This window comes from Sebastes umbrosus, chromosome 5 (genome assembly GCF_015220745.1).
Source record: "Sebastes umbrosus isolate fSebUmb1 chromosome 5, fSebUmb1.pri, whole genome shotgun sequence".
Classification (NCBI taxonomy): Eukaryota; Metazoa; Chordata; class Actinopteri; order Perciformes; family Sebastidae; genus Sebastes; species Sebastes umbrosus.
The window spans coordinates 34,881,818-34,902,191 of NC_051273.1; the positions used below are offsets into that span (position 1 = coordinate 34,881,818).

The 20,374-nt window shown below is 44.8% G+C and overlaps 1 protein-coding gene across 1 annotated transcript in view; it reads left to right on the plus strand.

Moving 5' to 3' along the window:
• Positions 1-20,374, plus strand: part of LOC119487935 (cadherin-2-like) — a 111,910-nt gene that overhangs the window by 58,210 nt on the left and 33,326 nt on the right. The window contains exons 6-11 of the mRNA XM_037769016.1: positions 679-823; positions 991-1,163; positions 2,795-2,932; positions 3,244-3,429; positions 8,215-8,468; positions 15,213-15,355. Of these exons, the coding sequence (XP_037624944.1) occupies positions 679-823; positions 991-1,163; positions 2,795-2,932; positions 3,244-3,429; positions 8,215-8,468; positions 15,213-15,355 (1,039 nt within the window). The remainder of the gene's footprint in view (positions 1-678; positions 824-990; positions 1,164-2,794; positions 2,933-3,243; positions 3,430-8,214; positions 8,469-15,212; positions 15,356-20,374) is intronic.

Consider the following 20,374-nt stretch of genomic DNA (forward strand, 5'->3'; position numbering starts at 1 on the left):
GATGCACCGATACCACTTTTTTTCAGACCGAGTACAAGTACAACTACTAACATTTGGGTACTCGCCGATACCGCGTACCGATATGAGTACTTCTCTGTGCCAAAAAACCCTCGTTAACAGCCACCTGGCATTAAAATGTGTCTCGTATCCAGATTGTATCTAGATGTGATTTAACCTGATTACATTTAAAGTGGTATTAATATGTGTCTCCAGTGTCCACAATGAGATCCGGTCGCCCTGTCCAGCTCAAACAACTAAACGTTGAGGACTGCTTGTAGCCGTTCTCCACCGTTAGCTTAGCCGTTGCTTCATAAATAGCTCAGTTGCAATATAAATTTCCAAGTTTCGCTTGTATACTTCTGTTGGACCAAATTGAAAGCGGACACTTTGTCTCGTCTTGACTCCATCCACGAGTGTCTCGAATATCCATTTTGACAAGGCTTTCTAGCTGCTTTCTTGCCGTTAGCTTAGCTTGCTAACTGGCTAATGTGCTGCTTCCTCGCTGGAACAGTGATGGAACAGGTGGTTTGGTCGATCAGATCAGGTGTGAAGGGGGTCCCGGCGTCTACCACTGAACTCATGAAATCGATCTTCGGAAGGACAGGAATCTCTCCTACGTACACGTTCAACAAAACAGTTTAATGCAGTGATCCGAACTGTGTGTGTGTGTGTACACAGTTACGAGCCCACGCGGTGGACCTGAATGGGAATCAGGTGGAGAACCCCATCGACATCGTCATCAACGTCATTGACCAGAACGACAACAGACCAGAGTTCACACACACCATCTTCAACGGCTCGGTACCGGAGGGATCCAAGCCTGGTACTCACACACACACACACACACACGCGCGCGCACACACACACGCGCACACACACACGCGCGCACACACACACACACACACACACACACACACACACACAGATAAACATGCTTGTAGCTGATTTAATCCTTCTTCGCTGACATACAGTATCTGTGTTTCCCTGCAGGATCCTTCGTGATGACGGTGACGTCGGTGGATAAGGACGATCCAAAAACTGCTAATGGGATGCTGAGATATAAGATCCTCTCCCAGAATCCCCAGAGCCCCTCCTCCAACATGTTCACCATTAACAACAAGACCGGTGACATCATCACTGTGGCAGCGGGCCTTGATCGGGAGGTGTGTGTGTGTGTGTGTGTGTGTGTGTGTGTGTGTGTGTGTGGAGCAGCTGCTGTCCAGCCTGCAGTATCTCCTGCAGTCTAAAGACAGCTTGTGGCTCTTTTTTCTCGATGTATTCTTGCATCAGTAGATCCTACAGAAGGTTCCGTCATGTTATTCACATTGCAACACAGCAATGATTGTTTTGAAGTATTTGTTAATCAGCTGTAAAAATCAATCAGGTCTGCCTCCTACTTCTTTAAAGTTAATATGTAAGTTAAAGGTCCCATATTGTAAAAGTGAGATTTTCATGTCTTTTATATTATAAAGCAGGTGCTATATAAATACTGTTAAACTATCAAAACGCTCAATATACGGTGAAACACACACAGCCCGTATTCAGAAATTGTGCATTTAAAAACAAGCCGTTAGGATTTCTGTCCATTTGTGATGTCACAAATCTACAATATTTAGACCATTACACAATTCCGTTGAAATGCACTAAAACGGAGCGTTTCAGACAGAGGGTGAATACAGGTATATTCAGGCAGACAGTATGAAGAAAATAATGGGTTTTTTGAACAATACAGCATGTTAACATGTTCTAGTTGAAACACAAAATACAAGTATGAACCTGAAAATGAGCACGATATGGGACCTTTAAAGAATATCTAACACATCTTTACACTCGGGGGTGCATTTTTTTTTTCTGAGAGTAATTCACACGTCAATGTATTTTTATTTTTTGCAGCTGTTCGAGTAAAATAAAAATATGGGCGCTGGAATATATATTAAAGGTTCCATATCGTGCTCATTTTCAGGTTCATACTTGTATTTTGTTTTTCTACTAGAACATGTTTACAATGCAATACAATAATGTTCAAAAAACACATTATTTTCCTCATACGGTCTGCCTGAATATACCTGTATTCACCCTCTGTCTAAAACACTCCATTTTAGTGCATTTCAACGTAATTGCAACGGAATTGCGTTGCTAGGCAACAGTTTGGGTCCATGTTTACATCCTGTCAGCTGATGTTATTTACATACACTGCAACAGGAAATTAACTCGGGACACATTTAGAATGTTTACGTTTTAAACCGTGTGATGATCTATATATTGTATATTTGTGACATCACAAATGGACAGAAAAACGTCTTGTTTCAAACGCACAATTTCTGAATACGGGCTCTGTGTATTTCTCCGTATATTGAGCGTTTTGATAGTTTAACAGTATTTATAAAGCACTTAAACCTGTTTTATAATGTAAAAAAAATTAAAATCTCACTTTTTACAATATGGGACCATTAAGAGAACGTTACGTTACAACCCCTTTTCCCCCTGCGACACTTTATGCCCAAATTATGCGCCGCTTAACTAGCAAAAGTGGAGTTGGAGACGCCCTAAATGTAATTGTGCCGTACACTTCAGACCACACGCTATAGGTTAGGGTTAGGTTAAAACAGAGTTAGGGTTGGGATAAGGTTAAGGCGTTCTAATACTCTCCGCTGCTATACTGTGCCTTGTTAAATATATGTTTTACATGCATCCAAATATAATATTAATAACAATAATTGTAATGAAGGCTAAAACAGAATGTAAAGTCCCTCCGTCCAGGTGTTGACCCTCTTTGTTCTCTGTTTGTTTCCAGAAAGTCACCCAGTACACCCTGATCATCCAGGCTACGGACATGGAGGGAAACCCGACCTATGGCCTATCCAACACTGCCACCACTATCATCAGGATCACTGATGTCAACGACAACCCCCCTGAATTCACCACAGACACGGTAGGTCCACACACACACAGGGATTGTAATGTTCTTTATAAATGCCACTGAAGCTCTCTGAGCTTTTATTGGCAGCGGAAGATAGAGGAGGAAATGTTTATTTTCTTAAGGTTGGACAGGAAGAAGTAGAGGGAAACATGCTCTTTATTTAGAGAAACACAAGCACTTAGCTGTGGTGTGAGACAGAAGCAATCATCTCCACTTTGGACCCGTCAGTAGACGGTCAGTTTACCCTGGTATTAATGTGTTGCTGAGTCATTTTTAAAGTGACTCCTTGGTTTTACAAGTCTGTCTCTTTGTCTGTGTTTCAGTTCTTCGGGGAGGTTCATGAGAACAGGGTGAATGTGATCGTTTCTAACCTGACTGTGACGGATAAAGACCAGCCTCACACTTCGGCCTGGGGCGCCGTGTACCGCATCATCGCCGGAGACCCCACCGGACGCTTCTCAATCCCCACTGACCCCACCACCAACGAAGGCCTGCTCACTGTGGTCAAGGTGGGATGTGATCTCCAGAACACACACACACACACACACACACACACACACACACACACACACACACATACACACACACACACATAGAGTCACCGCCACCTTCTGTTCTCTGCTGGTGAAGAGGAACTCATGGAACTCAGATACAGAAGAACCAGCTCAGGTATCGGTTCCCTTGCTGTGGGTCACGAGGGCAGCAATCTGATTTTGGGGCTACCTGGGGTTACCGGTGTTAACAGCAAGCATGTTAATAATGAATACACGTATATCCACCCAGCCCTGTCTCCTAAAAATTATATTCCCATACAACGAAATTGCATTGTGAATTATGTTTTGAGTAAGACCGTAAGAACAATGAGAGGAAATACGTTTCCCTGGAAATGTAACTGAGAATACGGTTGAGTTGTTTGTTCCATCACAGGGTTCTGTACCACCACAGGGTTCTATACCATCACAGGGTTCTGTATAGGGATTCACCGATACCGATACCAGTATTGGGTATCGGGTCCGATACTGTGCTCATGTACACGTACTTTCAAAACGGCTCCGATACAACGGCACCGATACCACTTTACAGCAGCGTGACGTTAACCTCTCGTCACCATCTTTCGCGTCCTCACGTTCCACCTCCCCGACGGTGCGGGCGAGACGGGCCGGTGGTGCGCCCGAACGCGCTGGGCCGGGATCCCACCTCAACCGGCGCACGCCAGCCCTCACTTTCATTGCGCCACAGGGTTTTGCTTGCACCCTCTGACTCGCGTGTGCGTTAGACTCCTTGGTCCGTGTTTCAAGACGGGTCGGGTGGGTTGCCGACAACGCCACAGACCCCTGGTGCCTTTTACGTGCCGTGGGTTGGGTGCACTGAGGACAGTCGAAACTCGGTCTGAAAAAAAGTGGTATCGGTGCATCCCTAGTTCTATACCAACCCAGGGTTCTGTACCATCACAGGGTTCTGTACCACCACAGGGTTCAGTACCACCACAGGGTTCAGTACCACCACAGGGTTCAGTACCACCACAGGGTTCAGTACCATCACGGTCGGTGGCTGCTTTAGAAGAACAACAGCTGGTGTTTCTGTTGACAGCACTGACAAACAAAGCGTAAAAGGCTTCAAGGCCTCACGTTGTTTTAAGAAAGACTAACTGGATGTTTCCCATCACGCTGAGAGTAATAGATCGCTGCTGCTCACAGCATGGTGCTAGACATCCAAGGTGTTGAAGATCACGGCCCACAGTCAGAGTCCGTTACCTGCAGCTATCGCAGCTCCACTTCTCTTCCATTTTTCTCTTGCAAATTAGAAATGATCCGATCATTTTTGGACGCATCGACCCCCCAACCTCTGTTGACAAATACATTACATTTCCTGTGCCTGCTTCACAATAAAATCCACCCCCGTGCACACCCACCCAGTTGAACACTGTTAATGTGAAGCAGCAGCAGGAAATGTGTGGTTTGCATTAGCGACAGCTTAGTACAGTACAATGCAGTCGGAGACTGAACAGTACAGTTAGAGAGATAATAATTGAATGTAAAACAAGTTTAATCACATTGCACAAAAAACATTACAACCATAAACGGTATCGAAAGTCAGGTTTGATATGATATGAAGCATTTAAAAACAGACTGATCTTCCCCAGTAATGATGTTTCTTTGTAACCAAGTTAAAACAGCTGAATTGTGATGCAGGTCCTAATAACATGTTATAATATATTGTATCATTATAAAACATTATGTAACTTAAAAGTCTAATATATATTCAATTTTCAACCAAATTTAGTCTAGTTTTAATATAAACATTAACGGCCCTATCTAACTGCCGTTGCTAGTTTCAGACCGACGCAGTTGTTATTTTCAGGTCCAGCTCCCACGTTGTGTAAGTAGCCGATGTACTGGCGCCCATCTGTGCACCCATGGGTATGTTGGTTTTCAGATGAGGTGTGGTTTGGTGCTTTGTTGTCTCATTGCTATCTTGAGGCAGCAGAAAGTGATTGCACCATTGACCAACAGAAACCTGGTCTAAAGTCTGGCTCAGTATTTTCCTGCTATTTAAGGACTCATTATTCAGACAGAACGATCATTGGCGTGACCGCCTTGACCAGAGAGACCATTGGCGTCTGGTGTGGTATTAATAATAATTAATTAAAAATATAAAATTAGTTAATTTGTGATTTTCAGCCATGACAGTGAAAATCTTTTAGCTACGTGTTCTGTACTCCAACACAACAAACTCTGCCCGGCCGCCACTCACAACTCTTTCCATAATGTCAGACACTTATAACAACAATCAGAGCCTCTCATGGCAAAAGCAAGCACATTTAGTGGATGTAAATGATGTTGCAAGCTTGCCCCAATGGCACCATATTGCAACGTGTGAGCAGCTGCCGTCTACAGCGCTCTCCCTCAATACTGGATTAGTTTCAGATATTGTTGTCCCTATTAGTCAGACACAAAAGAAATGAGAATATAGGGTCCAGGTTGAAAAATACAAAAGTTACCCTTTAAAGGGACTGTTTGTAAGAATCAGAAATTGGTTGTAACAGCGACACCTGTGGCTGTTAAGTCAACGGAAGTTAGTGTCCTGTTGCTCGCGCTTGCCCGTATGCACGCGCTAACTGAATATGAGCGAGAATCCGTCAAACAGTGAGGCGACACACGTCAGCTAAAACCACAATATCACTCTATATTTCAGCTGCTTGGCAATAATGTTAGCTGACCAGACAAAGGTCTCTCCATGAATCAATGCTGATCCTAGTGTTGGCTTTTCCTGCTTCAGCCTCCCGACCGCGGTTAGAACAGGGGAGACACCGGCCGGCAACAAGTCGGAGACGATAATGTTTCTCGCTGTGGAGCCCCGTCACTTCACAAGACACAAGAAACCTCTGTTGGTCTGGAGGAGCTGCAGCATTTATTTCTGCACAAACGTCCACTGTACATTCACTAGATATTCTCAGAGCTACGAACTCTTCTGCAGTGTTTATGTGCGAGCATGCACTTGAGAGGTGGAGCGAAAGAGCAAGAATGAGCGCGGTGTGTGAATGAAGGCAAGCAGGCAGAGGAGCAGAGTACAGCAGAGACTCCGGCCCTGGAGACCAAAGGTACGGTCTCCCCCGCGTCCTCTGACCGCGACCAACACTGTTTAACAGACGGGCTTCACTAGATACAACTTTGCAGTTTTGGTGCTTCCGTGTAGTTTGTGTTGGAGTCTGAGTCTGAACAGCGCAGCCACACGCAAGCGCGCATGGGACACCGACCCGCAATGATTTATACGTGTAAGAAGTTACAAACAGTCCCTTTAAGTTGTGCTATGGGGAAAAAAAACAACAAGAAAACTAGGATCCCCACAGACTTTAACATGAACCATGGAACGGAGAGAAGTAATTGGGCAAAAGATGAGAGGAGCCTGGAGGTGGAGCAGATCACAGACATTAATTGGTGTCTTTAGAATCCAATAAAAGAGCCTCAGAATGAATTTCAAATTTGAAGGCAGGCTGCAGGGAGCTATATGATCCCTCCTCTCACCAGTCAGGAGCCTACAGCTTCTTTTGGACTAAATAAAGTTGAGACAAGGCTGACTCAGTGACTCCCAGATAATGTCAAGACAGAAACAATTACCAGATCCCTACCAGAGAGAAGCACATTTTATGTCATTCTCTGTATGTATTTGTTCATGTTTTTAAAGGGTTTAACCTGAGCCAGGCCGTACAGCAATGTTAGGAATCATATCACACCCATACAGGTTTAGTTAATTATACACACATATTTGTTATTAACAGGCTGGTATCGGATCAGTACTCGGTATCAGCCGATAAGCAACGTTCAGGAATCAGAACCAGAAAGGCAAAATGGTATCAGAATATTTCTAGTTTTAACCTGCTAATGTTTATTTTTAGGGATGCACCGATACCGACAGCAGTATCGGGTATCGGGTCCGATACTGTGCTCATGTATTCGTACTCGGGAAACGGCTCCGATTCAACGGCACCGATACCACTTTACACGCAGCACGATGTTAACCTCTCGTTACCATATTTCGGGTCCTCAAGCTCCACCTCATCGACGGTGTGGGCGAGACGGGCCGGTGGTGCGCCCGCACTGTCGGGGAGGTGGAGCGCTGGGATCCCACCTCAGCCGGCATGCGCCGGCCCTCACTTTCATTGCGCCACGGGGTTTTGCTTGCACCCTCTGACTCGCGCGTGCATTAGACTCCTTGGTCCGTGTTTCAAGATGGGTCGGGTAGGTTGCCGACAACGCCACAGACCCCTGGCGCCTTTTACGTGGGCCGAGGCCCGACGCGGTTGGGGTGCACTGAGGACAGTCCGCCCCGGTTGTCGCACCAGGAGCAGGGAGCCCCGTCACGGTGCGGCGAGGTCAGGGCGGGGAGCGCTGTAAAGCTGCGGCCGCGAGTCACCTTCGCCCCGAGCCTTTCCAAGCCGACCTAGAGCGGTCTCGTTAACAGCTGGCTGTTAACGAGGGTCTTTTGGCACAGAGAAGTACTCGTATCGGTACTCGGTATCGGCGAGTACCCAAATATAAGTACTTGTTCTTGTAGTCGGTCTGAAAAAAAGTGGTATCGGTGCATCTCTATTTATTTTTCCCAGTCATCATACTCTAGCTCTACGTTTATGCCGATATCGTGAAAACTTGAGCAATCTGATAGATATACAGTAGTTGTATGATTTGATCTCATAATATCTAAGATGCTCCAGGAACACAGTTAGTGCGAGTTGTGCTTCAGGTCGGTTGGTGTTTGGACATCCAGCGTAACTATCCCTCCCTTCTTCTGTCCAGCCCGTAGATTTTGAGCTGACCCGCTCCTTCATGCTGACGGTGGAGGCAGAGAATGAGGTCCCGCTGGCCCGCGGCATCCACCTGCCTCGTCAGTCCACGGCGACCGTCTCCGTACGGATCCTGGACATCAACGAGAGTCCGGAGTTTAGCCCCAATCCCAAACCCGTCAAACTGGAGGAGGGTCTGCCTGCAGGGTCTCTGCTCACCACCTTCACTGCCCAGGACCCGGACCGCTTCCTGAGACAAACTGTCCGGTACGAACACACACTGCTTGAAGCTTTAACTTTAGAGGTTTTCAGCATAGTAATCTTCGGTTGCAAGTCAAAATAGAATGAAATATGTGTATAATTAAAATAGAAAAAGGTCGAGCAGGTTTAAGTTGAGAGCTGAATGTGTCTTTCACTGTCTTCTGATGAGCAGAACCTTTGAATATCTGTATGCCTTTTCATCTTCTAAATGAGCTACTTCTGAAATCACTGTCAATGACGAAGTATGCCTGAAATGAAATGAGCTCATTAGTATGTAGTCAATGCAACCTTGGACTCAGTGACAATATTGTTTTATATATTCATACAGTGCACATCTTCATGCAGCTGGAACGCTGTGATGTGATGTGAACGGCAGAATGAGCATAAAGCCCTTCTCTGTGAGTGGAGCGATTAGTGGAGCCACCAACAAACCTCTTCAATATCTCGTTAACATTTGTTAGCATGCCACAAATTTATTTTTTATGGATGGAATCAGAAAAACATATCGTCAGCTTGAAGGTTGAAGTTTCTGAGCTAACTGTTAACTGAGTGAAGGTTGGTGGGCTGGTTCTAAGGTTTTTCCAAACATGTGTTGGGTAGGTTAGTTGGTTGGTAGGTTGGTGGAATAGTGGATGGGTTGGTTAGTTGGTGGATTGGTTGGTTGGTGAGTTGGTTGGTTGGCTGGCTGGTTGGTTGGTGGAGTAGTGGATGGGTTGGTTGGTTGGTGGAGTAGTGGATGGGTTGGTTGGTTGGTTGGCTGGCTGGCTGGTTGGTTGGTGGAATAGTGGATGGGTTGGTTAGTTGGTTGGTTGGTTGGTTGGTTGGTTAGTTGAGTAGTGGGTTGGTTGGTTGGTTGGTTGGTTGTTTGGCTGGTTGTTTGGTTGGTGGAGTAGTGGGTTGGTTGGTTGGTTGGTTGGTTGGTTGTTTGGCTGGTTGGTTGGTTGGTGGAGTAGTGGGTTGGTTGGTTGGTTGGTTGGTTTGTCAGAATGCGAAAGTATTTAAAGCTGTTCCGACGGCCATACTCACAGGCGGAGTGAAAAGCGGACCATCACTGAGCCTATTTACACCGAGTCACTTGTGCAGATCAGATGGACTTTGATAGCCTGTTGAGGCGGTCTCAAACAACAAATGAGGTTTGAGACTCATTCTAGCCAGAAGGTGTATATCTGACTCTCCAAGAGGAATTAGTAATCTTTCCTCCTCCCAACTGTAACTCAGAATCAGGTTTATTTTAAGTATATACATACATGGAATTTGACTCCGGTTTTACGCAGCTCTCTCAATGTACTTACACAGAATAGAAATAACAGTTAGGAACAACAATAACTGACAATAAAAAAAGAATACAAGGGAGGGAACAAAAGATGTTAATCATCGTGCAGTCGCTTGGTGTTCAAAAAGATGCACTCAAACACACCGCAGACTGCAGAAGACTACAGAAGACTACAGCCGACGACCTACTAGCACATATATGCTGCGCCTGCATGAGAGGAAATAACTCTCCACACCAGCAGGCCAGTAGTCTGTATTCATCATTTAAAAAGGGAAACAGGAAGACCAAGGACGGTGGATATACAAGCCGTTGTTATGATACGTCCATGAACCATTTTCACACCACGCTCACTCTCCACTTAGCTTCATTTCAGATGTTCATGTCGCTGTGAAAATATCCGTGTGTTGGAATGATCAGATGAGATGAAGATGAAACATGAGAAGAGCCTTCTGTTTTTTTCCTCTTGACCTTACTCGTTGGCTTGCTTTCCTCACTTCCATTTTTCTTCTCCTGCATTGATTGGTTTAAGCTGAACAACCAATCAGAGTGATTTCTCTCAGAGTGGTTATGCCGCCGATTCAACATGCTGAATCGGCTGAAAAACCTCCGACACGGGCAGACTAGAGCCAATGATGCGAAAAACACTGCAAAATCGAGACAGACGCTCACCGACGACCCCAAACTGTCTGACGGCCGACCGTCGGCTTGTGTAAGGTTAGAGCTGTGAAGACGATACAGCTGACCAACCACTGTGTGAAGTGAGTGTGATGTGGAGTCAGGTTAGAGCTGTGAAGATGATACAGCTGACCAATCACTGTTTGAAGTGAGTGTGATGTTGGAGTCAGGTTAGAGCTGTGAAGAGTTACAGCTGACCAATCACTGTGTGAAGTGAGTGTGATGTTGGAGTGTTGGTTAGAGCTGTGAAGAGGATACAGCTGACCAATCACTGTGTGAAGTGAGTGTGATGTTGGAGTCAGGTTAGAGCTGTGAAGAGGACACAGCTGACCAATCACTGTGTGAAGTGAGTGTGATGTTGGAGTCAGGTTAGAGCTGTGAGGAGGATACAACTGACCAAACACTATGTGAAGTGAGTGTGATGTTGGAGTGTTGGTTTCAGCTGTGAAGACGATACAGCTGACCAACCACTGTGTGAAGTGAGTGTGTTGTTGGAGTGAGGTTAGAGCTGTGAAGATGATACAGCTGACCAATCACTGCTTGAAGTGAGTGTGATGGTGGAGTGAGGTTAGAGCTGTGAAGATGATACAGCTGACCAACCACTGTGTGAAGTGAGTGTGATGTTGGAGTGTTGGTTTTGGACAGTTACAGAGACGGTTGGACAGAAGTGATTTGTCTTCTCCTTTGTTGAGGTTTCCCTTCAGTGACCATATTCAACAGCACAATTTCATTTGCTGAGTAATTTGGTGAATGTTTGCCTTCTCACTTAGCGAGGGCGGCGTGCTATTCTCTGTCACAGCCCCATTTAGAGATAAAAGCTGGAAAGATATATCTTGACTGGAGGAGTTGTCTATGTGTCCAGCTCCTGCAGCACGGAGCAGCAGCTGAACAACAACCAGAGCAGAGAGCCTGCACGACTGCTGCTTTTTGTCTTTTACATCCCACTATTTGTTTCTAAATGTAGTGCTGAAGTCTTTGTAGCCTAGCAACAGCCAATGGTGGACGCACACAGTGTTCACAAAAACATTTGGATGCACACACATAAAGCGAGTGTATTGTGCACTGTAGTGAGGGCCAGGGAGAGCATTTTGGTTTCCGATTTTTCTATTCTGTAGTTGGTGCTGCTCCTACATTTATTCAGAACTCTTTATCTCACCAATTAAAAATATAACAAATGGACAATATTTCCTCTTCATGGGGGGTTTACAGAGAATTATCGGAGGCTCTGCTCACCTCTGTTGAAAGCTGTGCTATTTTCCTGTTTATTCACAATATATCTCAACTGCGTGTCCTGTTTGAAACATGACTATTTCTGCTGTTACAGCAACGCAGATGTAGTAATATGGGCCTAACGGGCCTGGGCCCACCCACCTGTAAAACTGGCCCATCCTAAATGACTGACAGACTAACTGTTAATATTAACATTTAAATACATGATAAAGACAAAAACGTGTCCGTTTCTAGAATAAAGTAAAAGACAACATTTATTAGGGTTACTATCATGTGTGAAGTCTGGACCAATCACAACAGGCCATTGACGTAACGTCACAGTACAGGCTCCTTACTACGGAGGTTGTTCAGCTCAAAAGAACTCTGAAAGATCTATTAGAGATTGCAATCCAAATTAATTTAGTTATGGTACAACGAGCCTCAGTTTTTAAACAGGTAAAGAGAGTTATAGATGTTCCCATTCAAAGAAACAGGCCTGTAATGAAGGCACATCGTTTATATTAGGATGTATTAGGATTAAGGATGTCCATAATTAACCGTAAACCGATATTAAGCATTTTAACCAATTAACACTATCGGTTAAAACAGTTAAAAGAAATGTTAATAATTAACTCAAAAGCTGAGCGGCTCAGAGGAGCAGCTCGTCACTTTAAGGAGAAAACCTGGTCCACCTTAACAGCCCACCTTAAGAGGCGGAGCAGGCGGAGGATACAGGAAGTTGGCTCTGGTCTCTGGCTCGCTTGAGCGGAGCGAAAGAGTTGTAGTCTCGTAGCATTTATTCACCGACAAATAAACTGTACACACACTGCTACATCTACGTTCACATCTATAACGCCACCAGCAACCTCACACTCACCGCCAACACACACACACGGTATGTTAGAAACACGCTAAAGTTACGCAGACTACGTGTGCAGCGGCGAGCACGAAGCCTCCGGCAATGCTAGAGCTGCTAACGTAGCACAAACACACACACTGTTGGACACACGCTAAAGTTACGCCGGGCAGACACACAGCTGACAACCTGCTAAAATAAACTAAATGTGCGGTGGAGACTTTTACTGGGAAAGTGGCTGCATGTCCGCGACACTACACGCAGCATCGTAGCTGCTAAGTTAACGCTCCCGGACGGTGAACTGGGGACTCCCGTCAACTAATATCTGTTGTGCTCCTGCAGCTGGTACACCGCTGCATGCGAGGCACAAATCTTGTCGGTTAACGGTTATTAATCATTTAACGAGGGTCGGTTATCGGTTAAGAACATTTTTCAAAATGAGCATCCCTAGTCTGGACCAATCACAACAGGCCATTGACGTAACGTCACAGTACAGGCTCCTTACTACGGAGGTTGTTCAGCTCAAAAGAACTCTGAAAGATCTATTGGAGATTGCAATCTAAAATGAATTCATTGTTATGGCACAACGAGCGTCAGTTTTTAAATAGGTAAAGAGAGTTATACATGTTCCCATTCAAAGAAACAGGCCTGTAATGAAGGCCAACTTTTATATGTTAGGATGTATTAGGATGAGACCGCGGTTCATCCAACACATGGAGATGTAGACCCTGTTTCCACATGGAAGGTGAGTTTTGGTTGGAGAGTGTCATTTAGGTGCTCGGTGTTTGAATTGAGTTTTGTTTAGGTGAAAATGGTTAGCATGAGCTGTTAGCCGAGCTTCTTCCCGTTATGTGGGTATGTGGGATGAGAAAGTTGCTACTAGAGCTGTCAAAGTTAACACGATAATAACAATGCAAAGTCGTTTAACGCCATTAATTTCTTTGACACATTAACACAACTTGTGATTTTTAAGGTTGTAGCAGCTCAGTGTTTAAAGCTATAGGGAAGATACTGGTATCATATTAAACTAGAGAACCTAATGAATCCATCGGTACCAACCACGTCATACTAGCTTGTAGTGAAGGAGGCTAAATAACGTTCCAAACTTACACTACATTTTGGCGAGAAAAAACTGTCATGTCCATTTTCAAAAGGGGTCCCTTGACCTCTGACCTCCAGATATGTGAATGTAAATGGGTTCTATGGGTACCCACGAGTCTCCCCTTTACCGACATGCCCACTTTATGATCATCACATGCAGTTTGGGGCAAGTCATAGTCAAGTCAGCACACTGACACACTGACAGCTGTTGTTGCCTGTTGGGCTGCAGTTTGCCATGTTATGATTGGAGCATATTGTTTTATGCTAAATGCAGTACCTGTGAGGGTTTCTGGATCAATATCTGTCATTGTTTTATGTTGTTAATTGATTTCCAATAATAAATATATACATATATTTGCATAAAGCAGCATATTTGTCCACTACACATGTTGATAAGAGTATTAAATACTTGATAAATCTCCCTTTAAGGTACATTTGGAAACAGTGTGATTAATTTGTGATTAATCGTGATTAAATATTTTAATTGATTGACAGCCATAGTTAGGGCTACATGTTTAGCATTTCCTTATCTGATGTTTGTAGCATGTTTGTACCATCGGTACCGGGGCGCTCGGGGTCATAAAGAACTGTAATGTCAGTGTTCTAAATGAATGGATGCAGGCAGGCAGCCAGGAGGAAGTGACTGAGGAGGCTGTTAGACAGTTCACCAAATAAAATTCATTGATTTAACCATGCAAACTGTTTCAAAATAAAAGTATACATTTATTATCAGAGCACTCACATAAGAAACGTAGCACTAACGGTGCTGAATATATTTTGAACTTATGAAAGGATTCTCCTCGATTTATGAACGTTTTTTTTTTTTGTCAAATCAGCAGGGGGAGGCTTGTAGAAACATCTCTCTCTCTCTCTCTCTCTCTCTCTTAGAAACATCTCTCTCTCTCTCTCTCTCTCTCTCTCTCTCTCTTGTTGACTGTCCCTTTAATTCCCTGTCATGTCCCTTTCATCTATTGATCAACTTTAATAGGGGGGAGGGAATTAGGTCCGAAAGTTCTATTTAGGCTACAATACAACCACGAAAAGCAATCAGGCTAAAAGCTGTGTACACAACTAAATGAAACAACATGACACTGTGGGTTGGTTTTCCCCCTGTCCTCCCCATTGTTTCACTGCGGTCAAGCCAGCCGTCAAAATATTCCATATGCAGACCTACGACCTTGTGAACTGTACTAGTAGTAGTTTATATTACTGCCAAAAAATCTTCTGCTCGCGCCCTACAGCCGCTCACACGTAAAGACTCTCCATCTCAAAGGCCCAGCCAACACGTAAATCCTGGCAGCGTGCCTGAGTATATGGTATGTTAGATAAATACATTAAATTAGCAAGTCACAGGGATTTAGCATTCTGCTTATGGGGGGTTAACAAGTCTAGAACACATAACATGCAACACATTTCCACTGACAAATCTTGTTTGTTGATGTCATTTTCAGATCTGTTAAAGGTAGGGGGAGAATAAGTGGATGAACTGTGGTTGCCTCGTGAGAGTGCTGCTGCAGTCTCCATATATCAGCTCCCCAGTAGCTGCTTGGCCTGTAGCCAGGAAGCAGATAAAGAAGCCTCTCTCTGTGGTGGTTTTCTCATGCCGTCCCCTCTTCTTTCTCTTTACTGAATCCAGGTACTCCAAGATGTACGACCCCGCTAACTGGCTGGAGATCGACCCAGTTAACGGACGCATCTCCACCATCGCCATCCTCGACCGAGAGTCTCCCTATGTCAAGAACAACCTCTACAACGTCACCTTCATGGCTTCTGATAACGGTGAGACACCGGGGTGGGAGGGGGGGTTGCACGGGCGTCCTGCAGTAAACCCCCCCCCCCCCCCCCCACACACACACACACACACACACACACAGAGCTGGATTGTGTTCACCGTGCCTCAGTGCTCTGTGCTGGTTTTACTGTCCAGCTTTCTGCAGTGCATCTGCAGTGTTACTAGGAGGCAGTAGCTACAATCTTCACTACACACACACACACACACACACACACACACACTACACAGCATTATTAAAAGTAGAAAGCTACATTACTGTCTACTCAGAAACTGTAGCTTAAAGGTCCCATATTGTGCTCATTTTCAGGTTCATACTTGTATTTTGTGTTTCTACTAGAACATGTTTACATGCTGTATTGTTAAAAAAACACATTATTTTCCTCATACTGTCTGCTTGAATATACCTGTATTCACCCTCTGTCTGAAATGCTCCGTTTAAGTGCATGTCAATGGAATTGCAACGGAATTGCGTTGCCTAGCAACAGTTTGGATCCATGTTTACTTCCTGTCAGCTGACGTCACTCACATCCACTGCAACCAGGAATAAACTGGGACACATTTAGGATGTTTACGTTTAAAACCGTGTAATGGTCTAAATATTGTATATTTGTGACATCACAAATGGACAGAAATCCTAACGGCTTGTTTCAAACGCACAATTTCTGAATATGGGTTGTGTGTGTTTCTCCGTATATTGAGTGCTTCGATACTTTGAGAGTATTTATAAAGCACTTAAACCTGCTTTATAATATAAAAGACATGAAAATGTTACTTTTTACAATATGGGACCTTTAAAGGGAACCTCCATTATTATTATTTTTTAGGTTTTTATATAATTCCGTAGCCTCTCAGTGGTGTTCTCTATGTATTCAAATCCCAACATTCAGATCTTTGGTCGAAGTACATAGGCTACTCTATGTTTTAGCTTCAAAATGCTAATTTCCAAAGCCCCTTCTAAAAACGTTTTCCCACGTGACCCGATGATGACGCTGCTACATGTACAGTTTATATACATCCTAAAATACAGTGTATTAACCGTTACATACAGTAACTTAGATGGCAGTCGCCATGCTCCCAGTTTGGAGAAGCAGACAGGAGTACATAGCCTACTCCCCACAATCCCACTTCAAAAAGTCCAAACTAACCCTTTCAGCCATTTCCAAACAGATCACAGCTAGCGTTGACTCAGCTAGTGCTAACATTGACTCAGCTAGTGCTAGCGTCGACTCAGCTACTGCTAACGTTGACTCAGCTAGTGCTAGCGTCGACTCAGCTAGTGCTAACGTTGACTCAGCCAGTGCTAGTGTTGAGTGATGAGTGGACGTTAACATTTGAAAAAAACAGATGGAGTCGACCTTTAACATATGGAGGATACGTCACATCAAGAAACATCTACTGTCAACAATAATAATAATAAATAATAGTTAATAATCTCAGTTAATAAATATAATAAATTGTTGCACACTTGGACACAAAGTGACTTCCAGGCGTGCATGAGTTTAAAATAAATCTTTACTTCTTCTCTGGAAACACAGAAACACAGCACATTAGCATTGCGCGGCTACATTCTGCCGATACGTCTGCTGAATGACGCTTTCGCGCTCCTGCATCTCACCCAAGGACCCCTTAGCTGCCCGAAGTGCCTGTATGACTTTTACTCTTTATAACCACAGATAATCCTACCAGAATATTAGTTGCTAGTGCACATACACATATCAGATTAAAAATAAAACAATACATAACATATTCATGAGAATAAGAATAAAACAATATATAATATATACATGAGAATGAGAATGGGGGGTGTCCAGTGTCCATCACTATGTCTAACATTACTGTGGGTCCCACACTCTCCCCTCCAAAATGAATGTCGTCTCGACATTAAAGATTTCCCAGAAAACTTGTGTCTTCAACTGGTGAGTTATAGCGGTAGGTAAAACGGAAGTCAGTCTTTGGGATACTCTCTGTACACAACAGTCTTTGACATGACATCTATCTCCCTCTTTATGTCACGTGACAGCCACAGACACCACTGGCCAAGTGATATCTGAAGTGCTACTCCGCTACTCTTGCGGGCTATGTATCTCATACTGAAAGGTTTTGACCCAATTTCTACCCCATAACCCATTACACAGACTCACATGTACTACTGTATGCCTCACATATGTCCAGTTTTCTACAATGTCAGTGGTCTGAATTCTGGTACTCTACTTAATATGAATCGATGTACAATACTGCATGAATTTTCACTTTTTTACTTAAGACTAATGTGTAATTATTAACTCTTTCTTGTTTAACTGTCACAACAATGAACTCAACATGTGACTATGAACTTATGTCTACTTTTAGCTGTAAACATCACTTATGTCAGTGTGTGACTGATGGTTGACCTAATGTGTTGTATGTAAGTGTTTTGGGTGGGTTTCTTTGTCGAAAAGGATACTTTCTCGTGGAAGATGACTGCGGCTCAGGGCCCCTCTCGTCTGCTTCATCAGATGCTGACACCTGCTCAGAGTCCATCTCATCTGCTTCCTCAGAGGACGTTTCTTGCTCGGCCTCCGCCGTTTCTCCATCCTCCACATCTGGTTCCATCCTGTCTTCAACACTCTCCTCTGGACACTCATCTTCCTCACGGCCTTGCTCCAGTTCCCTGTCAGCTGGTGGTGGCTGGAATTCCTCTGCTTCCACTCTCAGCTGGCTTCTGACCTGTTTGAATGGCTCTGCTGGTCGTGTGGTGATGAATCTCCAGTTACTTTCATCCTCTGAACCACTGTCGAGGTCTCTCTCTGTCTGCTTTGCTTGCCTTTTACTCCTCTCATTTGTGTTCAGTTTTCTCTTGTCTATTTTCTTTTTCTCCTGCTTATCTTCTTCCACAGGCAGAAAGTCGCAGGGCAGTAACAGGTTCCTGTGCAGGACTCTTGTCTTTCCTGGGCCTCTTTCAGGTTGCACGACGTAGACAGGACTGTCCTTGTGCTTCCTCTCAGTTACAATGTGGACTTGCTCCTCCCAGTAAGATCTGAGCTTGCCAGGTCCCCCTCTGTCCCTGAAGTTCCGCACTAACACTCTACACCCTGGCTGTAGTTCCACTCCATACGCCTTCCTGTCGTACTGCTTCTTTGATCTGTTTTGCTCCTTCTGAACTGTCTTTGATGCCAGCTTGTATGCCTCCTGCATCCGCCCTCTCCACTTACTTGCATATTCGCTGTGAGAAGAGCTCTGATCACTTGGAGTCAGGCCAAACATGATGTCGACAGGTAGCCGGGGATTTCTACCATAGAGGAGGTAGTACGGGGCATATCCTGTCGCTTCACTTCGCGTACAGTTATACGCATGCACGACTTTGGCTAAGGAGCTCTTCCAATCTGACTTGGCTTCCTCTGTCAGGTTTCTAAGCATGGAAAGAAGTGTTCGATTGAATCTCTCGGTCTGACCGTTTCCAGCTGGGTGGTAAGGTGTTGTGTGTGAACCTTGGATACCACAGTACTCTTCCAGCTTGGAAAACAGCTTATTCTCAAACTCCCTGCCCTGATCATGATGCAGCTTGGCAGGAAATCCAAACTTGAGCACAAAGTCTCCAAAAATCTTCTCAGTTGCGGTTTTTGCTGACTTGTTGGTGCATGCGTATGCGTTTACAGCTTTCCAGATGCAGGTAGTCGATTGAGACCATTTCGAAAGGGTATGTGGTCACCACATTAACCAGCGGTGCTCGAGTTGGCTTGTTCGGCCGCTTCCGTTTCAGGCAGCTACACACCTTGGTCACATAATGGTCCACGTCTCTCTGCATATGAGGCCAATAGAATCGATCACGGATCAAGCTGAGTGTCCGCTCCACTCCTAGGTGTCCCATTTCTTCATGTAGCTCCCTGTAGATCAGCGGATGGAATGCTGTAGGTAACACTAGCTGTGCTCGAGCTGCTGACTTTCTGTATAGGATACCTTCTTCGTTGACATACAGTTTTTTCCTCTCCCTTACAAGAACAGAAGTGTCATCTCGCCGGTCTCTTCCTCTCAGATGAGGCCACTGTCCTGTGACGACATACTCTCGGACCTTGCCAATGACTGGATCATCCTCTTGTGCTTTCTTTAGGTTCTCTGTGGAGATTTCTGCCACTGGGGATGCTACTCGTTCATGCTCTACATCAGTACATGCTGCAGCGATGGTAACTGGACACATCCAGGGCTCATGTTCGTGGTAGTCAAGCTTGAGTACCTGTGTGACAGTTGTTATCACCTCTGGCTCCATTTCCTGTGAACATGTGTGGATGTACTGCTCCATGTCTAATGGCATTCTCGACAAACCATCAGCGTCTCCATTAGCTTTCCCAGGCCGGTACTTAATTGAGAACTAAAAGTCCGCTAACTCAGCAATCCACCGGTGTGTTGTGGCGTTCAGCTTCGCTGTGGTCAGTACGTAGGTTAAAGGGTTGTTGTCGGTATAGACAATGAATGAGGGTGCATAATACAGGTACTCCCGAAATCTTTCACAGATTGCCCACTTCATTGCTAAAAACTCTAACTTCCCAGAATGGAGGTGGTAGTTTGCTTCTGGAGCAGTTAGTGTTCTCGACCCATAACCGATGACGACCAGCTTGCCTTGTTGTCTCTGGTACAGTACTGCACCAAGCCCCTCCTGAGAAGCGTCACAATGTAACACAAACGGCTTCTCAAAGTCGGGGTAACCTAGGATCGGTGGACTCAGCAGGTACTCTATAAGCTGGCAAAGAACTTCCTGGTGTTGTTCTGTCCAGGTGATCGGCTGGCTTGAGGGCCGCACGTCTGACTGCTTGCGTTTCCCCCTGCTCCTACTTGCACTTGATCCTTGGACCTTGCTGCCTGTCTTATCCGTGGCTAACAGACTGTATAGTGGCTTGGCAATGCGTGAAAAGTTTGGGATGTATGGACGGTAGTAGGATAAGAACCCTAGCATTTTCCGCAGGTCTCCCACAGTCTCCGGTTTGCGGTCTTTCAGCGCTTGGACTGGCGCTAGCTCAGCAGGATCCATGCAG